General features: G+C 35.5%; 1 protein-coding gene across 2 annotated transcripts in view; it reads right to left on the reverse strand.

Annotated features, from left to right (window-relative positions):
- Positions 1 to 2,602: 2,602 nt before the first annotated feature.
- The window catches only part of SLC25A36 (solute carrier family 25 member 36), a 44,223-nt gene continuing 28,581 nt past the window's right edge, over positions 2,603 to 18,244 (reverse strand). The window contains exons 5-7 of one of the 2 annotated variants that reach the window (XM_067033681.1): positions 13,948 to 14,014; positions 10,816 to 11,105; positions 2,603 to 4,207 (exon numbers count right to left, since the gene is read on the reverse strand). In XM_067033681.1, the coding sequence (XP_066889782.1) occupies positions 4,191 to 4,207; positions 10,816 to 11,105; positions 13,948 to 14,014 (374 nt within the window). In that variant the 3' untranslated portion in view covers positions 2,603 to 4,190. Of the gene's footprint in view, positions 4,208 to 4,762; positions 8,659 to 10,815; positions 11,106 to 13,947; positions 14,015 to 18,244 lie in introns of those variants that run through there. The other variant, XM_059063827.2, reaches the window with a different exon arrangement.

Here is an 18,244-nt window from a genome sequence, read left to right on the forward strand (position 1 = left end):
GCTTTTTCCAGAAATGAAGGGGACTTGCTTCTACTGTGCACTTGAGAGATTTATATTTCTGGAACCATTCTAATTCATGACCCGAGGGTCCCCCTCCGCACTCTAATAATGCAGACTTGGGCTTTAATTCTGCTTAAGTGTCAGTACTTGATCTAGTCTCAGGGATAGGCTCTTTTCCTCTTTCAATTTTTCTTCTCAGTTCTGCTCAGCACCAAGGAAACTTTGTCTAGTCCCAAGGGGGCAGAAAAAAGAATCCAAATGTACTTCTGGGGTCCCAACTTAACGGGAAGGGCCTACTAGGTTCCTAAACTTAGGGGAGGCCTGCTTGGTCATCTGCTTCTGTCTCCCTCGTTCTGAAAGGCTATCAAGATTATAGTTAGATCAGCAAACACGTCTAAGTGCCTATTAACTTTATAGGTTCTTGCTGTATCTTGGATTTTGGCCTTTTTCCTATTATATTAACTCTAGGATGATAAGATTTTTGAGTATTTTATCTAGTATTTTAATTGCACTCATTAGAAACTTTGGCCCTAAAATGTAGCCCATTATGCAGGTAGCAGAAATCAAGATCTGCACCTTGCTTTGATGTTCTTCAGTTTCGCTCTGTGTATAGGCATGATTTAATCCTACTTAGGATACACTGTGATTCGTGGAGCTATGGATTCATGTTTATCAACTCTGGGAATTTTACCTTTTAAAATATTGCCTCTTCTCTATTCTCTTCATTAATATAATGTAGTATTAGACATTCTCATCCCATCCTCCATGTCTCCTAACTTCTCATTCATACAGTCCTTTGCTCTCTTTGCTGTCTTCTAGGTCAATTATTTAGATATATCTTACAGTTTAAATCACTACACTTATGTCTAGTCCATTTTTGACTTATCTATTGAGTTGATGTCACTTCCTATATTTTAACTTTTGGTCTGTTTATCCCTTATGTTTCTTATTGTATGCTCATCTTAGTAATTACAGCTACTCTGCATTTTCTCTCTTGACAGTTGGAACCTATGAAGTGTTTGACAGTGTTAAATGTGTTGTTTCCGTGTTTCTGTAATCACGCATAGTGGCTGGTCTTGCGTGTTTGGTGATCATCAAGTAATGCTATGAGAATCTCGTAGGCCTAACTTGGAAAGTTTTCCTCTAACGATTTGATTCTACTTCTACTGGTATCTCCATCCTGGAAGCACCTCAGCCTGCTCTGACTCCCCTACTCTTCAGCCCCAGTCCCTACCCTGATTAATCCAGATTCACTCTAATTGTTTAGCTTTGTGCTTGGGGTAGAGTAGTGGAGGGGAAAAAGTCCTTGGGGAACCCTTCTATTTTTTTTGCCAGCAATGCCTTAAGCAGCATGTTCTAAGATTAGCTGTCACAGAAGAGATGAGTTGGTCAGAGGTCCGGCTTACTCATGATACCAAAATCATATATTCACTTGTAAAACCTCCTTTTTTTTTTTTTTTTTGGTACGCGGGCCTCTCACTGCCGTGGCCTCTCCCGTTGCGGAGCACAGGCTCCGGACGCACAGGCTCAGCGGCCATGGCTCACGGGCCCAGCCGCTCCGCGGCATGTGGGATCTTCCCGGACCGGGACACGAACCCGTGTCCCCTGCATCGGCAGGCTCTCAACCACTGCGCCACCAGGGAAGCCCCTATATATTTCTTGAAACATATTAAGCATGACTACTTTATGAACTGTACTTTGATACTTCCAGTATCTCAAGTCTTCATGGGTTTCATTCTGTAGCTTTCACTCAAAATTTACTCTTAAATATCTTTATTTCACGTTATTACTTTTAAAATACATGTTTAATGTGAACAAATATTAAATGTACAGTTAATGATTTTCATATTGTGTACACACCTATTTAACCACTACCCAAATCAACATGTGAGATTGCTATTACTCCAGAGTTCCACTAGGCCCCCTTGTTAGCTCCTCCTCCATACCTTCCAGTAAATATTAATTTGGCTTGTTTATCACGCTGACTAGTTTTGCCTGTTCCTGACCCTCACATAAATGGAATAGAGGATATACTATTCTGTGCCAGGCTTCTTGCATCTAACATGTTTTTGATACTCATCCATGCTATGGCATGTATCAGTAATTCACATCCTGCTTTTCGTTTTGCTTTGCAGTATTCCACTGTATGAACATAAACTGACCTTCTCTTGATGACCACCTTTAGTAATAAAGCTATGAACATTGGAGGACCACCTTTCATTTCTCTTGGGAAACTTTTCCTCCCCACCTGGTAATAACTCTGGGTGACAGAGTGAATATCGTTTTAAATTTTCCTAGAAATGGCATCTTTGCAAAGTAGCTGTACCATTTTACACTCTAAACAATGTATGAGCCCCAGTTGTTTGAACAACCTCGGTATGATGTCTACTTGTCATTGTACAGGGTGCACTGTAGTGTTTCCTTGGTTCTAATTCATTAAACATGTTAAGTATCTTCTCATATGCCTACTTTTTTGTCAAGTGGCTGTTCAGGTCTTTACCTTAAACATTTTGCTTATTAAATGTCCTGTCAGATATACTGTGAATATTTTGTCTGTGGCTGCATTTTTTCTTTTAAATTTTGACATTTCTTTTTAATGGTTAGTGCCTTTTTTGGGTAAATTTCAATCCTTGCCTACTCCAAGGTTGCAAAGATATTTTCTTCTAGGTTTACAATTTTAATTTTTACCTTTAGACCTATCATTCATCTTTTGTGTATGGTGAAGTAATTGTTCATTTTTATTCACATTATTGTCTAGTTGCCCTAGCACACTTATCAGGGGTGTGGAGACAAAAAGCAAAACAAAAAATCAGTATACAGTTTAAGAAGATATAGATCAAATAACCTGGGCCACTAAAACTCGCAGTTCATACAATTTTCATCAATCTTATTGGATAATCTTGAAAGCTAAGGTTCAGAAGTAGCAGTTGAAAATGGGCTATTTATTCTTGACAATGAGACTCAAGGAGGAATTATGAGGTGCTTTTAAGAGTAGGGAACTGGATAACAGAAAACGAGGGTCTACCAGTAAATTTTGTTGGGCTAGATGTAATGAGCTCCTTTGAATTTGACTAGGTTTAGAATCCTGGATCTACCACTAGTTTCAAAATGTCAAGACAGTTACTTTTGAATCAATTCCCAGGGAAGAATAAAAGAAAATGGGTTATTTTTCCTAAGGGACTATTAGAAAGCTTTGATCTTTATGTCAAGGAACACCCCTCCCTGTACCAGCCCATATTTCCATCCCTGTTTCAAAGTCTGGGTAAAAACGCTATTTTTTTCCAGGCAGCCTTTCCAGATTTTTCTAACAGAATTAATCACCATGACACTTCAGAGAAAATACGACATCCCTGAGGTTCACAGGCAGTATAACTGAGGGCTGCCCATCTAAGACAAACTGAACCTATTTGTTAAGTCTTATTTTCTATGATGCTTTGCAGGAAAAAAAAAATCCACTGCTGTTCCAGTAGCCTCAGGACGTAATCTAAGCTCTATATAGATCAAAGACAGACAGGCCATGTTGTTCCAGTTTACTTACTGAGCTCCATTTCTCATCACTCCCCAATGTTTCATTCTAAGCCAATCCCCATCTATCTTTTAGTTTTTTTTTTTTTAAATCATCTCGGTGTCATCTCAAGTGCTGATGAATAACCTAGTGTAGTGAGTAAACATGAACACCCAAATTGAAAAAGACCAGCTGTAACTAACAATCCTTTAAATATCATGTGTCTATTCACCCTATAGGCTGCTGGGAAATCACATGAAATCACTGTATAAACATAGCACTCTACAAATTCACTGAGTTGACTCCATATATAAAAGTAGTCAGCTGGTCTGTGCAATGCAAAAAATTAACAAAGGAAATCATTTAACTACACTTTGCTTGCTTGCCTGAGTATCAGCTGTACAGATGTCACACTTGAACCTTAAGAAATCATTAACTCACAGATTCCTTCTATCACAGATCCTGATATTTGGTAATGAACACACATCCACACAATTTAAACCTGGGACACTTGAGCCAAGTCATACCATTATTTCGCCAGTATCTTCACTCTACCCACCATTTCAGTCTTCAGTGGAAAGAGTACTGTCAGGAGGCCAAACAATTTCAGCTTTACGTTGAGAAATGGAACATGACAAATTTGTCCTGGTCTCCTTACTAACAAAACTAGGTGGTTCGACGGTTGCTACAATTTGGGAAAACCTAAAAAAACAAAACAGACAAAATACAAAGTGGATAGGTACTACATATCACTTATATCTGTGTCACTTGTATTTCAATCTATCATATGTGGATTCATCTGGTTATTATAACAAGTTTCCAGCTCTTTACCTTTAATATTCTTAGCTTTCCCAAAGGCTGAAATTAAAACAAACAAAAGCTCCTACTGTTAAAAAAAAAATTACAAGCTAGGGAGGAGTCAATCAAATAACCTAATCAGGCTCAAATTTCGCAAATATTCTTGGCAAATTAGATATTCTGATACAGGAAAAGTACTGGATTTACAGATCAACAAACCTGTGGGAAAAACGCAAGAACAGAAATTTCTTCCTGAACTATGAGTGGGATTATTTGACCTTTCAATTCCTAGAGGCATCATCTATCACTAGATCTAGCAGGTAGGACCCTAACACTTAACTTGAAAAAAATGGCAATGCACTTTTGTTCTACACATTAATCCTAAGAAAGTACGATTACATTCTCACCATACCAGAGTGTTAGGATACATTATAGAAAAACTGAAAAACGAACATCAGATTTTCATATGCATATTTTAATTTTTGGAATTTTAACAATTCAAATAAAATTCAGCTAGTTAACATAAATACAGAGTAAATGCACATAATTTACAGCCACATACAGGAATTCAATAGCAAATCTCACATAAATGGTCAAAGGATATCAACTCTTTGAATTTGATTATTTAGCTATGACTGACAGGTCATAATTTAATGGTTCACATACCCAGGGGTACACATTCAAAATGTTTATTAACTGAGTAAAACTAGAATCTTCAGTTTCTAAAAGGAGTAGCATAAAAAGCAGAGTGTAGATTGAGAAATATAAGGGCACAATGGAGATCTGTGTGGGCTGAAAGTTAGTACATTGTATTAAATACTTTTATATAGTTAAAATCCCCTTCCAATTTAAATCATTTAGAAACATCTATATTCTTAGGAATGTTAAAGTCATCATTAATACTAGAGGAGAAAAAGGCTGAACTATTATTTACCAGACCCAAAGGGGTCCCTATAGCGCTAAGAGTCCAGACAGAAGAGCATGTAAACAACAAAAGACAGCACGAACAATGCTGGAAGGGTAAAGGATAGACTGATTCCTAGCACTTAAGTCCTTCAAGATCAAATCAGTATTTTTAGTGATCCAAAACAAAATCTAAAAATGCTGACGTATTTATACTCCAGTTAAGAGTAAACACTCATTATTTTTAACAACCCAAACTCAGCTGGTCCTAATAGAATAATGCTATTCCACAATGGGCATTTGGTTTTAGGAGACAAAAAGGCTGGATTAAATAATGTAATGATATTCTCTCTTGGTGTCAGTTAAAAAATCAATTCTTGCGGGTCCCAACTAGTAGGATTGGTTCCATGAAATTACATACATAAGGAAAACCAAGACAAAAGCTCTGGTGATACAGTGTTTCCCCTGGATTTAAAAGCACTGTATGGCGCCCTACAATCACAGGTTGGTCATTCTCAGATTTTTGACTTTGAAATCTAGTAAGCTGTTTCTGTGAGCCGCAAGTACCAGAGTTCTTATCTGCTGCTCTATGAGTATGTTCTTTCAGCATGTACTGCTTTAACCTGAAAAGTTCAATTTTCTGAGATGATTCTCCAATAAAAGGACATACCAATTTGAAGAGTGCTGACTACCTCTACACTAGAAATAAAAAGCTATCTGATAGAAAACAGATGAAAATAAAACACAGTTTAAAAAAGAAGTCCAATGCTTTTAAAGTGTTTTTCTTTTTTAACATTTGCATCAATTAAAAAAAAATCTCCAAAGAAACGTTTCAAAGACAAACTTTATGTACAATTTTTATATAAAGTTTTCTTTTTAAATTATCTTTGTCAAACATAAACTATGGCAGATTGTACTTTGGGGGAAAAAAAAAAACTAAATTTCATTGCTCCTTGCCACTTGTCGCACAAAGAAACAAAGTGTGAGACTCTAAGATCTTTTTCCTTCCAGCACATAAATATACTCACTTTTAAAAGCTGAAAAAATTGCACTAAAGGGTCAATACAAATACACACAGGAATAGAATACGAGTTCATCCTTGAAGGACACTTGTTATGAATTTGCTACAACTAAATAAGATGTTCCTTAGCTGCTGGTTTTTATATCATTCTTAATCATTTGTGGGGTATTCAGATCACTATGATTAGAGAGTCTCTGTCTGACATTCAATACAACTAATGTTTACAGATCTTCACAAGGCAAATTGCACTGTATTAGGCAGTGTAAGTGGCACATGAAAATGAAAACACTATATATTGACACTTTCTTTACAGATTTAAGTTAGAAACCCCATTACTGTTTTTTGGGGGAAGGGGGCATGTTCCTCACAATAAATGTCAAAGCTGAAATTCACCATAAAAGGTATGAATAATCCCAAAGGTAATGAAACTGAATTTGCCTTTGGTCTCCAAAGAGATTGGAATATTTTAAATTCCAATCGAAGCACCTCAAAAACATCCAGTTACTGTTGACTGCAAGGAAGTTAAGGTGTAGGAATTTAAGAGGGCACTGTGTCTCACTGGTGACAGTGGAGAAGGCTTGCAATGACATGCTATGATTTTCTATATGTTAGGGGCACTACAGTGTACATAAGAATACTTAAAACATTTATAGTAAAGATCTCCAAAATATACCTAAATCCCAGAAAAATGTTATGAACACTGTTTCTGCCTAATACATAACCAATACTTTAAAAAAGTAATCTTAACTTGGGAATTCTCTCCTACTCTCACGCTCCCCCCCAAAAGGCCACAAAGTGCATTCACAAAAAGTCATTAAGATAAAGCCATTGCACAAAATGCACAGTTCATGTATACTGAAATGACTACCGCACTGGAGTTTAATTGTATAAGTTTCATACACCAGTATAGCAACATCCATAAGCGAAAGTCTTTTACTTGAATTACAGCAAATATCTTCATAAGGGCCATACATATAATACATTTAAAGTATTAAAAGGTGCAGTTGAACTTAAGAGCAAAACGTAAAAACTATATCCTGTTAACACGCTTAATCTGAATTAACTTGAATCTTTCTATGATTTACCATTCAAGAAATTCGGATGGAATAAATTCCTTGTCCAAAGCAGTTTGTTCATTTATAAAACTGTAAGTTAATTAGGATCACTACCTGCCCAATCAGATTGCAGAGGGCCCTTCTTCTCTAATGTTTATGCTGCCCCAGATATTTATAACGTCACCTTAAAAAAAGAAAACACCTCATAAGGACAAAGCTGAAAATTACCATTTTCTCTACTAAATAAATGCAATGTATGCAGAGCTTCTGGAAATAATTCAAACGTTCAAATTCTTAATGTGAAACCAAATAGAGAAGATTCAGAAGCAGTGAATTTTTTCCACTTTAAGAAAATGATACCTAGGTATGATAGGGGATAACTCAAGTTCATAATTAATAAGTCATTGAAAAGATACTGCATTCATTCATGTATCGTTAGGTTAGAAAAGATAAGAGGACATGCTCAAGTCACTGAAATGGCCAAGAATCAACATTTTACTGGTTTATTGTGTCCCAAATTATTACCATTTGAGTTGATACATTAACAAACAATTTAAGTGTTCACATTATGCTAAACATAAAAGCACCTGTGAGCAGTGGAAACCAAAACATTTTAAAGCTACAAATAAACACATGTTTAACACTACTTCATTTGTCGTCAAAAAGAGTGACTACTAATGCCAAATGATTAACTTTATAGTGCCAGATCCTCTCAAGGAAATGTGAAAATACTACTATCATTGTTATTTTTCAATTTTATAGGAATTATGCAGAAGTTAGAAATTTATGACTGTCAATACTATCTTTGGATAGTTATACAGTTACAGATGGCTCTGTCTAGAAGACTGGAAAAGTGCTCATGGAATAAACACTATACTCTGATTGCCATAAATCAACAAAATGCCAACTGTGTCCTGTGGACATGGCAGAGAAAATGGCAATTTTGAAGAATGTGCGCTTCTAAAGGCTTTTTCTTGGAGGCAGCCAAGGTTTTTATTCACATTACTAAAAAGACTAAGTAATGTGGTTATGATTACTTTAATTCCTACAACCAAACTTCCACTTAGGTATAGTTCCGTGTTCCTACACTATTTCCCTTCTGTCCACCAAGCTGGCTTCGGTACTCCATGGTCCACTGTATCTTTTGGTCTTCCCTCTTTATAGTACAGCAGCCTGGTGGTGCTATCCATTGAGCAGGTAGACCACTAATTCATAGGTAGCCATCATAATGGCTGTGTTTGGAATCTGTCTCACCAGATGAGTTGTCAGACCACGGTAAAGAGACCCATAGCCTTCTTCTTGAACAAGCAAGGACAGTGTCTGAAAAAAGGATCTATATTTTGTTCCCTCCTCACGCAGTCTTGTTCTTACAACTTCTGTATGGGAAAAAAATAAAGTCATTTTATTTAAACACCAGTGTGATACCTTTATACCCTCCTAATACTGGACACATCCCATTTATCAGACTGTTAAGTGTAAGCTCAGGATAAATGAGGAGTAATTTTTAATGTGCAACGTATTGAAACTAGTTACCATAGCCATGTCTTTCACCAAACTCCTAAGCTAGCTGGCTAAAATCACATATACTAATTATAAAATTTCATAGGTTCCTGAATGGTAAAAGACAGAATAAACAAAAGTATCAGCTGTATACTGGATACAGATAAAAGGGAGAATAGATGTGATAAATAAAGGTAAAGCTGGAAAGAGAATAGAGGTGGTATCAAAGATGGAGAAACAAGCAGGAAATATTTCTAAGAAGTGGACATTACAATGAAAAAATAGAATTATTAATTTATTCACAATGGTCCATATACATCAACATGAAATTTCATGTGGATAAGTCTGAAAATGTTTAAAATACTAGTGTCAGCTAAAAGGCCACATCTGGGAAGCAACCAGGCAAAAATCATAAACCTTTAGAGCTGAAAAGGATCTTAAAGGTTAGTCTAATTTTTCTTCATTTTAAAAGGTAAAGAAAGAAATGCGGGCTATGAAGAAGTTTTAGTCAGCTGAAGGCAGAGGCTGGGACAAGAATTAAGAGTTTCAACTGAAGAATCTGTTCTTTCCACACCCATTATTTTTCAAACTTTTTCAACACAATACTCCTGATGGGCCTGAGGGAAATGGCTGAAAGTAACTTTCACTGCAAATGTTAACATTTGAAGTCTCCTATGTCCATGTCATTTATATATTTGGCCATATATAATAATATTATATATATTATTTATATATTTCACTCCAAAATACTGTTTATAAACTGTACCTCTTCTTATAATGACATCATCTCACTTGAAGAGACAGGGTGCTTGCAACTCCAAAACCCCCTCTCTCTCTCTCACTTGAGCAGGTCACCATCTTAGACCTCCCATAGGAGGCCCGAACCTACCCAATGCTGCTGGTTTTATTCATAAATTACGTTTTAGAGCAAATACTCATTTTCTAGCTGTATTTCATTTTTCCTGACAGAGCTTTAATCACATAGCCTTAGCTTTACAAAGGTGACTGTAAACATTAATCAGCACAACGAAAGTGAAGCACTTAGATGAAAAACCCAAACCAAACTAAACCTCAAACATACCAAAATCAAAGTTTATACTTTAACAAAACAAAAAAAAGGTTACAAAAAAACACCTAGCATGTTAGAGAAATTCTTAAGTGGTTTTCTTAGTTATTAATGAAACAGGCTAATATTATAAAACTTAAAAAACAGAAGTTTTAAAAATCATTAATATATACTTATTTGCCAACATGAAACAATGTAAAATAACTTGGTCTTTGGGATTATAGACTTCAAATTTGAGCTCCACCACTGAGTAAGCTATGTGACCCTGAGCAAGTTACTTATCTTAACATTTCTGGTTTCCCATCTGAAAATGAAGACAATTCTGGTTATGTTCTGGCATACCTCTAGACTTATAAGTACTTTGCACGATTTTTGTGCAGATTAGCAATAATGTATACTGTATATATGTATGCAATAATAAAGTATCTAGTATGGCACCTACATTCATACTTTTTTTTTTTTTTTTTTTTTTTTTTGCGATACGCGGGCCTCTCACTGCTGTGGCCTCTCCCGTTGCGAAGCACAGGCTCCGGACGCGCAGGCTCAGCGGCCATGGCTCACGGGCCCAGCCGCTCCGCGGCATGTGGGATCTTCCCGGACCAGGGCACGAACCCGTGTCCCCTGCATCGGCAGGCGGATTCTCAACCACTGCGCCACCAGGGAAGCCCCATACTTTTTTAAAAAACAGAAACTTGCCCAAGTCACCTGGCTGGAATCTGACTCTGGGCTGAAATCTGACTGTCCAGAGCCCATGCTAAGTCACCACCATGCTACTACAGCATACCTATACTGACCTATTAAAACAGCCTTATGTTACTCATACAGATTTAATCCCATTACGGTGAACTGTGTTTAGTTACACTGTAATTCAGTAAAATTATAAATACTCTAATAAGTTGGCCATTGGCTGGGGTGGGAAAATATTTCTGATTTAATAGATTACTCATACACATTCAAGTCCTCTTACCATGTGGATATGCTATAGTTGTGGCACACGTTTTTGAAGTGGCAGCAGCTAGCATCATTCCCACAAAATCTGATGCTTCTTTTACAGACTCTTCTTCATTTTCCATCGTAGAAGCAATCTTATATTCCAGTAGTTTTTGCTTAATACTTTCATAAATAACAAAATGGATAACAGTCTCTGATATGCCAGCATATGAAGCAGACATGCCCCTATAAAATCCTCTAAGTCCATCTGTCTGATACACTTTACGGACACACTCAAAAGCGCCCATTCGCTTTTCCCCACGGTTCCTGAAAAGCAAAAGGGAAAACTTTATTAACAAAAATAAAATAGTACAGGTTTTTAAATAAAGTAAATAAAATATATAGAAATATGCCACTCTACTAAAGAATAACCCTCTTTAATTCATGAGGAAGTAAAATCAGAATTTTAAAACATTCATTTTAGATTTCCTAGTCTTCTGTCCCAAATTTGTCATATTAGATAGGTAACGTATAAGTAGCTTATTTTACTGAATGCAAAATAACTACTTTGAATCTTCAGTTTCACTTAAGTCTGACTGTATGAATAAGCAACAAAATCCACTGTGAGACTGTGTTCAAACACACTGTGACTGCAGCTCAAGATAAAAACAGAACAAAATAGACAAAAACCCCCTCACATTATATTAAATGTAGTTCTAAGTAAGCTGAGTCTTTCGCATTTAATAATATATAAAAAGAATGACGGGAACTTCCTTGGTGGTGCAGTGGTTAAGAATCTGCCTGCCAACGCAGGGACACGGGTTCGATCCTTGGTCCGGGAAGATCCCACATGCCAAGGAGCAACTAAGCCCGTGTGCTGCCAACTACTGAGCCTGTGCCCTAGAGCCCACGTGCTGCAACCACTGAAGCCCTCGCGCCTACAGCCTGTGATCCACTACAAGAGAAGCCACTGCAATGAGAAGCCCGCACACCGCAACAAAGAGTAGCCCCTGCTCGCCGCAACTAGGGAAAGCCTGAACGCTGCAACAAAGACCCAATACAGGGGGAAAAAAAAAAAAAATGACTGAGACACCAATGACAATAGAATATCACAAAGCAAGGAGTATAATTAAGCTAATTTCTGTGTACCTGGGGGATTCTTCCAAGCCCACCCAGTTCTTTCCCAAAAGTGACTGGGTGACTTTAAATCAAATTTCCTATGATCCTTTGAAGGTAATAGCCATATCTTTCACCTCAGTAAATAGTGAATGAGGACTTTTACAGTTATCAAGTATTTATGAAGCATTGTGCCCAAGAAAACTTCCTTAGTGCTACTTAAGGGTGCAGCATCTACTCTTTTACAACTACATAATTTTGAGTTTATAAAAATATTTATTACCTTCATTATGATTCCCCCAACCTTATCTGTCAGAAATGGGTTTAAATGCCACCCATGGGAAAAGAAATAGAAAACTTAACTATTTATAAATTATATACAACTGGATAACATAACAAAATAAAACCACAACTAAGACACCTATCTGATAACCTAGATTCCTCCAATTTTATAAACTAATAATTGTCTTGAATCAATGACTATCCTCAACTAATGGTACTGAATAAATAGCTTCTTAGTTGAATGATCCATGCAACCAACCGTAATTAGTTTCTGCTATCAAATCCTTTCTTACAAGGAAGTCAAGGGCTGTGGGTCCTCAAGGTCAATATGCAAACACATCAGCCCTGTTCTTGATCTGTGCTGTAAGGGAGCGTCCTCAAATCAACCTTTCACTACTACCCTAGCCCCATCCCATTTCCCCACCCCTAAGCCTAGGAAACTGTGCTGCCTTGATTATTATTTTTTTTCACTTACATTAAAGAGTTTTAATCCATGCTTTTCCGGGATCACCTACGATCCACCCTATAGCATACTGAAGCATATGCCCCTGGTAGTTTATCACAGTACAATAGGGACTGGCATCTCACACTTTTTAACCTCTGGGTTGGCTTACCTACCATTACCTTTCCGATCTCTGGCTTTAGGAGATAAACTCTGAGTCCTGCTGCAACACTCAACTTAAGATTTCATTAAAAATTATTCTAGATGAAACAAGAATTAGACATTGCTTGTCAAGTCTCCAAATAGCATACAATTCCACATGACAGGACGTGGAAAACAGAGCTTTAAGCAGGCATAATTATTAATGATTTCTTAGATCAGTTTTATTTATAATCTACGATATCTACACTAGACTTCCCAAACCCTAAAATATAAAAGACAGTGAAAATTGTTATACACAGTCTACTCCAGACTGAAAGGCTAAACAGGTTCAAAACTATCAACGTGATGATTATTATTGTAATACACCAGATAAGGTCATCTCTCTACTTAAAAGTGTTACTTTTTCCCTGTCCTCCATTCTGAAGGTCAACAGGAGTTGAGATGGCAGGACTCTAAGCCACACTGCTTCTAGCCTTCTCTCAGCTCCCAGAATACATCAAAGGCCCTAAACTTAGGATATGTGAGATTTGCACTATTGCCTCTGGTTAAAAATGGGCTCAAAAAACCATCCCTTGACTATTCCATTTAAAGTTGGTCCCAACTGTTTCCTGGTATATCTCTAGAACCTACCAGTACCTGCTCATTATAGATGTACTGAATGATCTTGCTGCTATAAAGTGGCTGGCGGTAACAGATGAAGTCCATGGATACACGAGAGCTAAATTCCACGCCAGAACGCTCTGGGTACAAGGTTCATGAGTTTGAGCAATGATCCTTAAAGACTCAGTCTAGACTCATTGATCATGTTGTTTATTTAGGTGTTAGGAGGCCGATTATAATCACACATGGAATGAATGGAAGTATCACAGCTTGGGCTAGATTAATATGTCCTTTTTCTTTCTTCTTCCTTTACTGAAAAACACAATGCATAATATACTTTCTTTCCTAGAAACTGTCATACTGTCAACTGTTAATGTCACTTTTGTCTCTGATGGTACATCCAAGTTTCAAAACCAAACCAAAAAACAAACAAAACAAAAAAAATCAGCAGCAAATGAAGGGAAAAAATGTTTAGATACCTGGCACTGAGATCTCACTGATACAAATTTATAGAAGAAATTAGTTGAAGCCAACTTTAACAAATTTTGTTTTAATGAATTAACGTACCTTGCATCAAGCTGTAACCGAGTCTTTATAAGCCAAATGGGGTTGGTCGCTGTGATTGCGGTAAAACCTAAACAAACATGTTTAAAATGAACTCTGGTAAAAATGAAGAACATACTATTAACTTCAAGATTTTTAAAACTATATAAATCTATATTAAAGAAAATATATTAATAAACTATCAACTGATGTATGCTTTATAACTTTTATTTTACAATCAACCATGAACATCTGTACTTTTTATTTCCAAATCAGTCTCAAATTCTGACCATAACTAAAAGATTCTTTTAAGAGCAAAATCTGATTACATATAAACTCCTCTTCCAACATATTCAGAATATCCTATGGGTGGCACTCTCTACTCTCTAAGCTAAATTCAGAAACCCATTTCTGCAAAGAAACAGAAATTTTGTGTATTCTAGGGCTTTTTAGCATGCAAACTCTACAATAGCTACTTGGGGTCCAACTAAAACACAAATCACTATGTTCAAAATGGAGTCTACATAAACGTCAGCATTTACCAATATCTGATCTTAAGTTGATTGTACAACAGAAAGAACTGTTGTTTGGCCTTGTGAATACTTTTTATAAGCACACAATTACTAGTACTGTTAAAATAATGGTATCACAGAGATAAGGTTTCTGTTAGGGTTATTAATAGGACAGACCTATTTTTCATCCACTTAAAAACATACAAAAACTTAAAAGTTCAAAAAGTTACAAATCAGGAACTTCCCTCTTACTTTCATAGACACTGAAGAGAGAAACTTAAGGTAGAAGGTAGTTCTATTTTACTTTAAAACTAAAGTACTATGTATTAACTATCAGTGCAGAAAGGTGGTCCCCTAAGATGGCTCATTCCAGATAGTAACATAAGATCTCTGGAACAGTATGTTTCTAGGCTAGTGCATATCTTTTACTTGCTATCTTCCTAGTGTTGTGGGAAAACAGCAGCACATGAAATGCAATCTTGATGATGGAAATTTATGAAGATTGCTTCATCTATACAAAACAGGATTTTCATATAATACTTGTGAACACTTAAGATCACTACACAAACTTGACAGAACTTACATCAACCTACATTTATTTATTTGGCCTTTAAATTCAGTGAAAACTTACATGCAGAAATGTCTAAGGATCTTAATTTTTAATACTTGCTATCAAATACTAGCATTATTTTTGGAAAGGTTTTGAAATATAACCAGCACATTTAATACTAGTAAAGTACTTTCAGGAACAAAAATGCTGTGGGATACACTTAGGAGTAATTTGTTTTTTTAGTTAACATATAGTGGAGAACTAATCATAAAACTTTTTTCACTTTCAAAGTTAGTATGGGTATATCTACAAAGACAAAATAATTTTACTAAATTGTTTACAAAGTAGAATTTAGTCTCACAGGTTCTTTTCCCTTCTATAATGTCAGATAATTAGCTAACTCAAATTTTACTCCCTTAATCCACTATATTAATACTGCGGAAACAGCTAGATGTTTCACAAAGAGATGCTCAAACTGACTCTATTATCAAGCAAAATAACTGAAATAATTTTGGTTTAATAACTCCTTCAATAATTTTGTAATGATTATATAGTCTCCATTTCTCAAGTGCTTTTAATACTACATACATACATAATATAAAACTAGAAAGGGACCGACAATTTTGTAAGCATCAGTCAGTACTAAAATAGTAAAAATTTAATGTGTTGGACAGGGTGTCAGGAAGATGTTTCAAATAAAAAGTTCTTTTCATGCATATATTCTTGATAAAAGGAAAGAGAAGAAAAATATGAAACCAGATCAGTTTAAATATTTTGTTTGGAAAAGATTTTTCTTGCATGTTGGCTTAACTGAGAATAAAGATATGGAGTTCATTTTTTTTCCTCTTGAACCCCATTCTTCTCAGCGAAAATGTCAAACTAAAGATACTCAAATTATATTCTAAAGCAAATGTGCACCTGACATCAGAATTCTGGTCATAAGCCTAATTTAATGATTCTTTATTTTAAACTTAAATATGTGCATTAGCTAAATGTCTATACAGTAATATTAGGAGTTTATTAGTAAAAAGCGGCTTAGCAGCACAAACCAACAAAACACTCTGCATTACTCACAATGGTTTTTATTAACTATGATGTGGAAATTTTAGGAGAAAAACATTTTTTTTAATCAAATTTTGAAAGCCTAAAACGGGGAATGCTTAATATCCAACTTTTAAAAAAGCAGTCTGTCTAGGTAAAAATCTCATTCAATTTATTATACTTTACTTGAAAAGAAGATGAGCATCAAAGCTTTAAAAAAAAAAAATTCTATGTCTAAAAATATAAGCTTAGGACCCAAGCTTACTAACACTCTTCCAAGTCTCAAATTCCTCAATTAGAGGCTGAAAAAAACCCCATATGTGCAAACTTTAAAATATTACAATACATATTTATAGATATTACTAGGAATAAAAATTTCAATACCCATAATGCTCTGTACATGTTAATAAACTAAACATGAAGCAAACAACAGGTATTTCTCACTTAACTAAAATTCATTTCCAGACACAGATTGACCTATGGAACATGACACATTAAAATTTAGGTAAGTGAGAGAATGTCATCATCTTATATCTATACAGCTTGTGCTTACTACAGGTGGGGCTCAACTCTCCCAGGAACAAGGTAGTTCTTAATAAAGACACTAGCCTAACTGCTAGCAAACCATTAAGTTAGACAAAAGAATCAAGGCATAAGCCACAGGTTTTTAGCTATTGGTCCTTTACCAGTTCTGGTCCTTGGGTTTTATGCTATTACATCCTCTTAACCAAAGACACTCTAATTATAAACTTATGGAGACACTATTAGGCTAATTAAATCTAGAAAAATATAATCTATTAATTCAAAACATGAAACAAGCAGGAAGAAGCCTAGAATTATATATGGTAAGGCAGTCTGAAGTTGACAAACAGTCAAAGTTAAACATATCTTCCTACTCCTTTTAAGACAAACAAAGATACTGGGGATGGTGCCCCTGAAATTTAGAAATTTCCTATTACTTTTTATTTTGACATTTAAATTTTGTGACATTTTGATAATATACTATTTCATATTAATATTCTGAGCACCCCATTAAACATTAAAACTGATTTAGAAGTATATGAAGAATCTATTTGTAGGGTAAGAAGAATTAATGTTGCTGCTCCACGGTCAGTTAAAGCAAAATGGCAGTATACTGGCCATACTATTAGTAGTATAGTTAATAGTTTATTAGAAAGTTAAAAAAGAAACTTTTAAAATGCAATTTTAAAAGTTTTGTTTCATCTAATATTCCATTTGATAATGTAAACCAATTAGAAATCCTGGTTATAGTAAACTTGCTGAAAATGTCTATTTCATTAAGTGAGTGATACCTGTAGTATTGCATTTTCAGTACTTTTTATTTCAATTAACTTGTGTAAGAACAAAGCCCACCTAACCTTCTAAGAAAAATATATTAAAACTACTAAAAAAAAAAACCCCAAAACCTAATTAAAACTAAAACAAGATCCTATATATTCTTGTCCCATATTTGGAAAGTAATGGTAGGTATTAAGATCAATGTTTTTGCAAGAAAGTAGAAAGCCAAGTATCAACAGACAAGAGAATAGAAAGCACTGTATTAGACTTTTATGCTAAGCGAAGAGAACTACTGTTTTTTCTAAAAGCTGTCGAACGGCATGATACCATTTATAGCTATGTAAATCTTAAATACTGCTAAGGAATTCTTTGGAGGTCAAGGCTACTATGGCCAAGCTAACGACCCCAAGCTTTTAGTACACGATGAATGAAAAGTTACCCAATTCTTCCTTCTAGAAGGAATATTATAAAGGAATCAGAATTAAAGTTTTATAAAATACTCAGATAATGCACACACAAATTCAGGAAATAAAAATTCATTTCCCGCCTTCTATTAATTCCACAGCTATTATAAATTCCCAGGGTGTGTTTCTTATAACTAGAGGCTGCAAGAGATGCTCAGATCAGTACTCACGAGGTTTAAGTTAGTCCATATTTCTACAGGAAGTGACCTGCGGATGGGGAGCATGAGATGACACGATCTCACTCTTTTCTCGGGAGAAATGTACAGTAAATGCCTAAAATAGACACAGGCTTTTCTGTATCATAACAACAAGCAGTGACCTCATCAGAAACATGTGTACAAAATGAATCCCACTGGAAGGATTTGAGAAATATTTACTGTGAGATCTAACTTTTTGAAAATTTTAAGTTAAAAAAGAAAAGGAAAGGAATATAAGAATGGGCCATAATTTTTTTA

This window comes from Kogia breviceps, chromosome 5 (genome assembly GCF_026419965.1).
Source record: "Kogia breviceps isolate mKogBre1 chromosome 5, mKogBre1 haplotype 1, whole genome shotgun sequence".
Classification (NCBI taxonomy): domain Eukaryota; kingdom Metazoa; phylum Chordata; class Mammalia; order Artiodactyla; family Physeteridae; genus Kogia; species Kogia breviceps.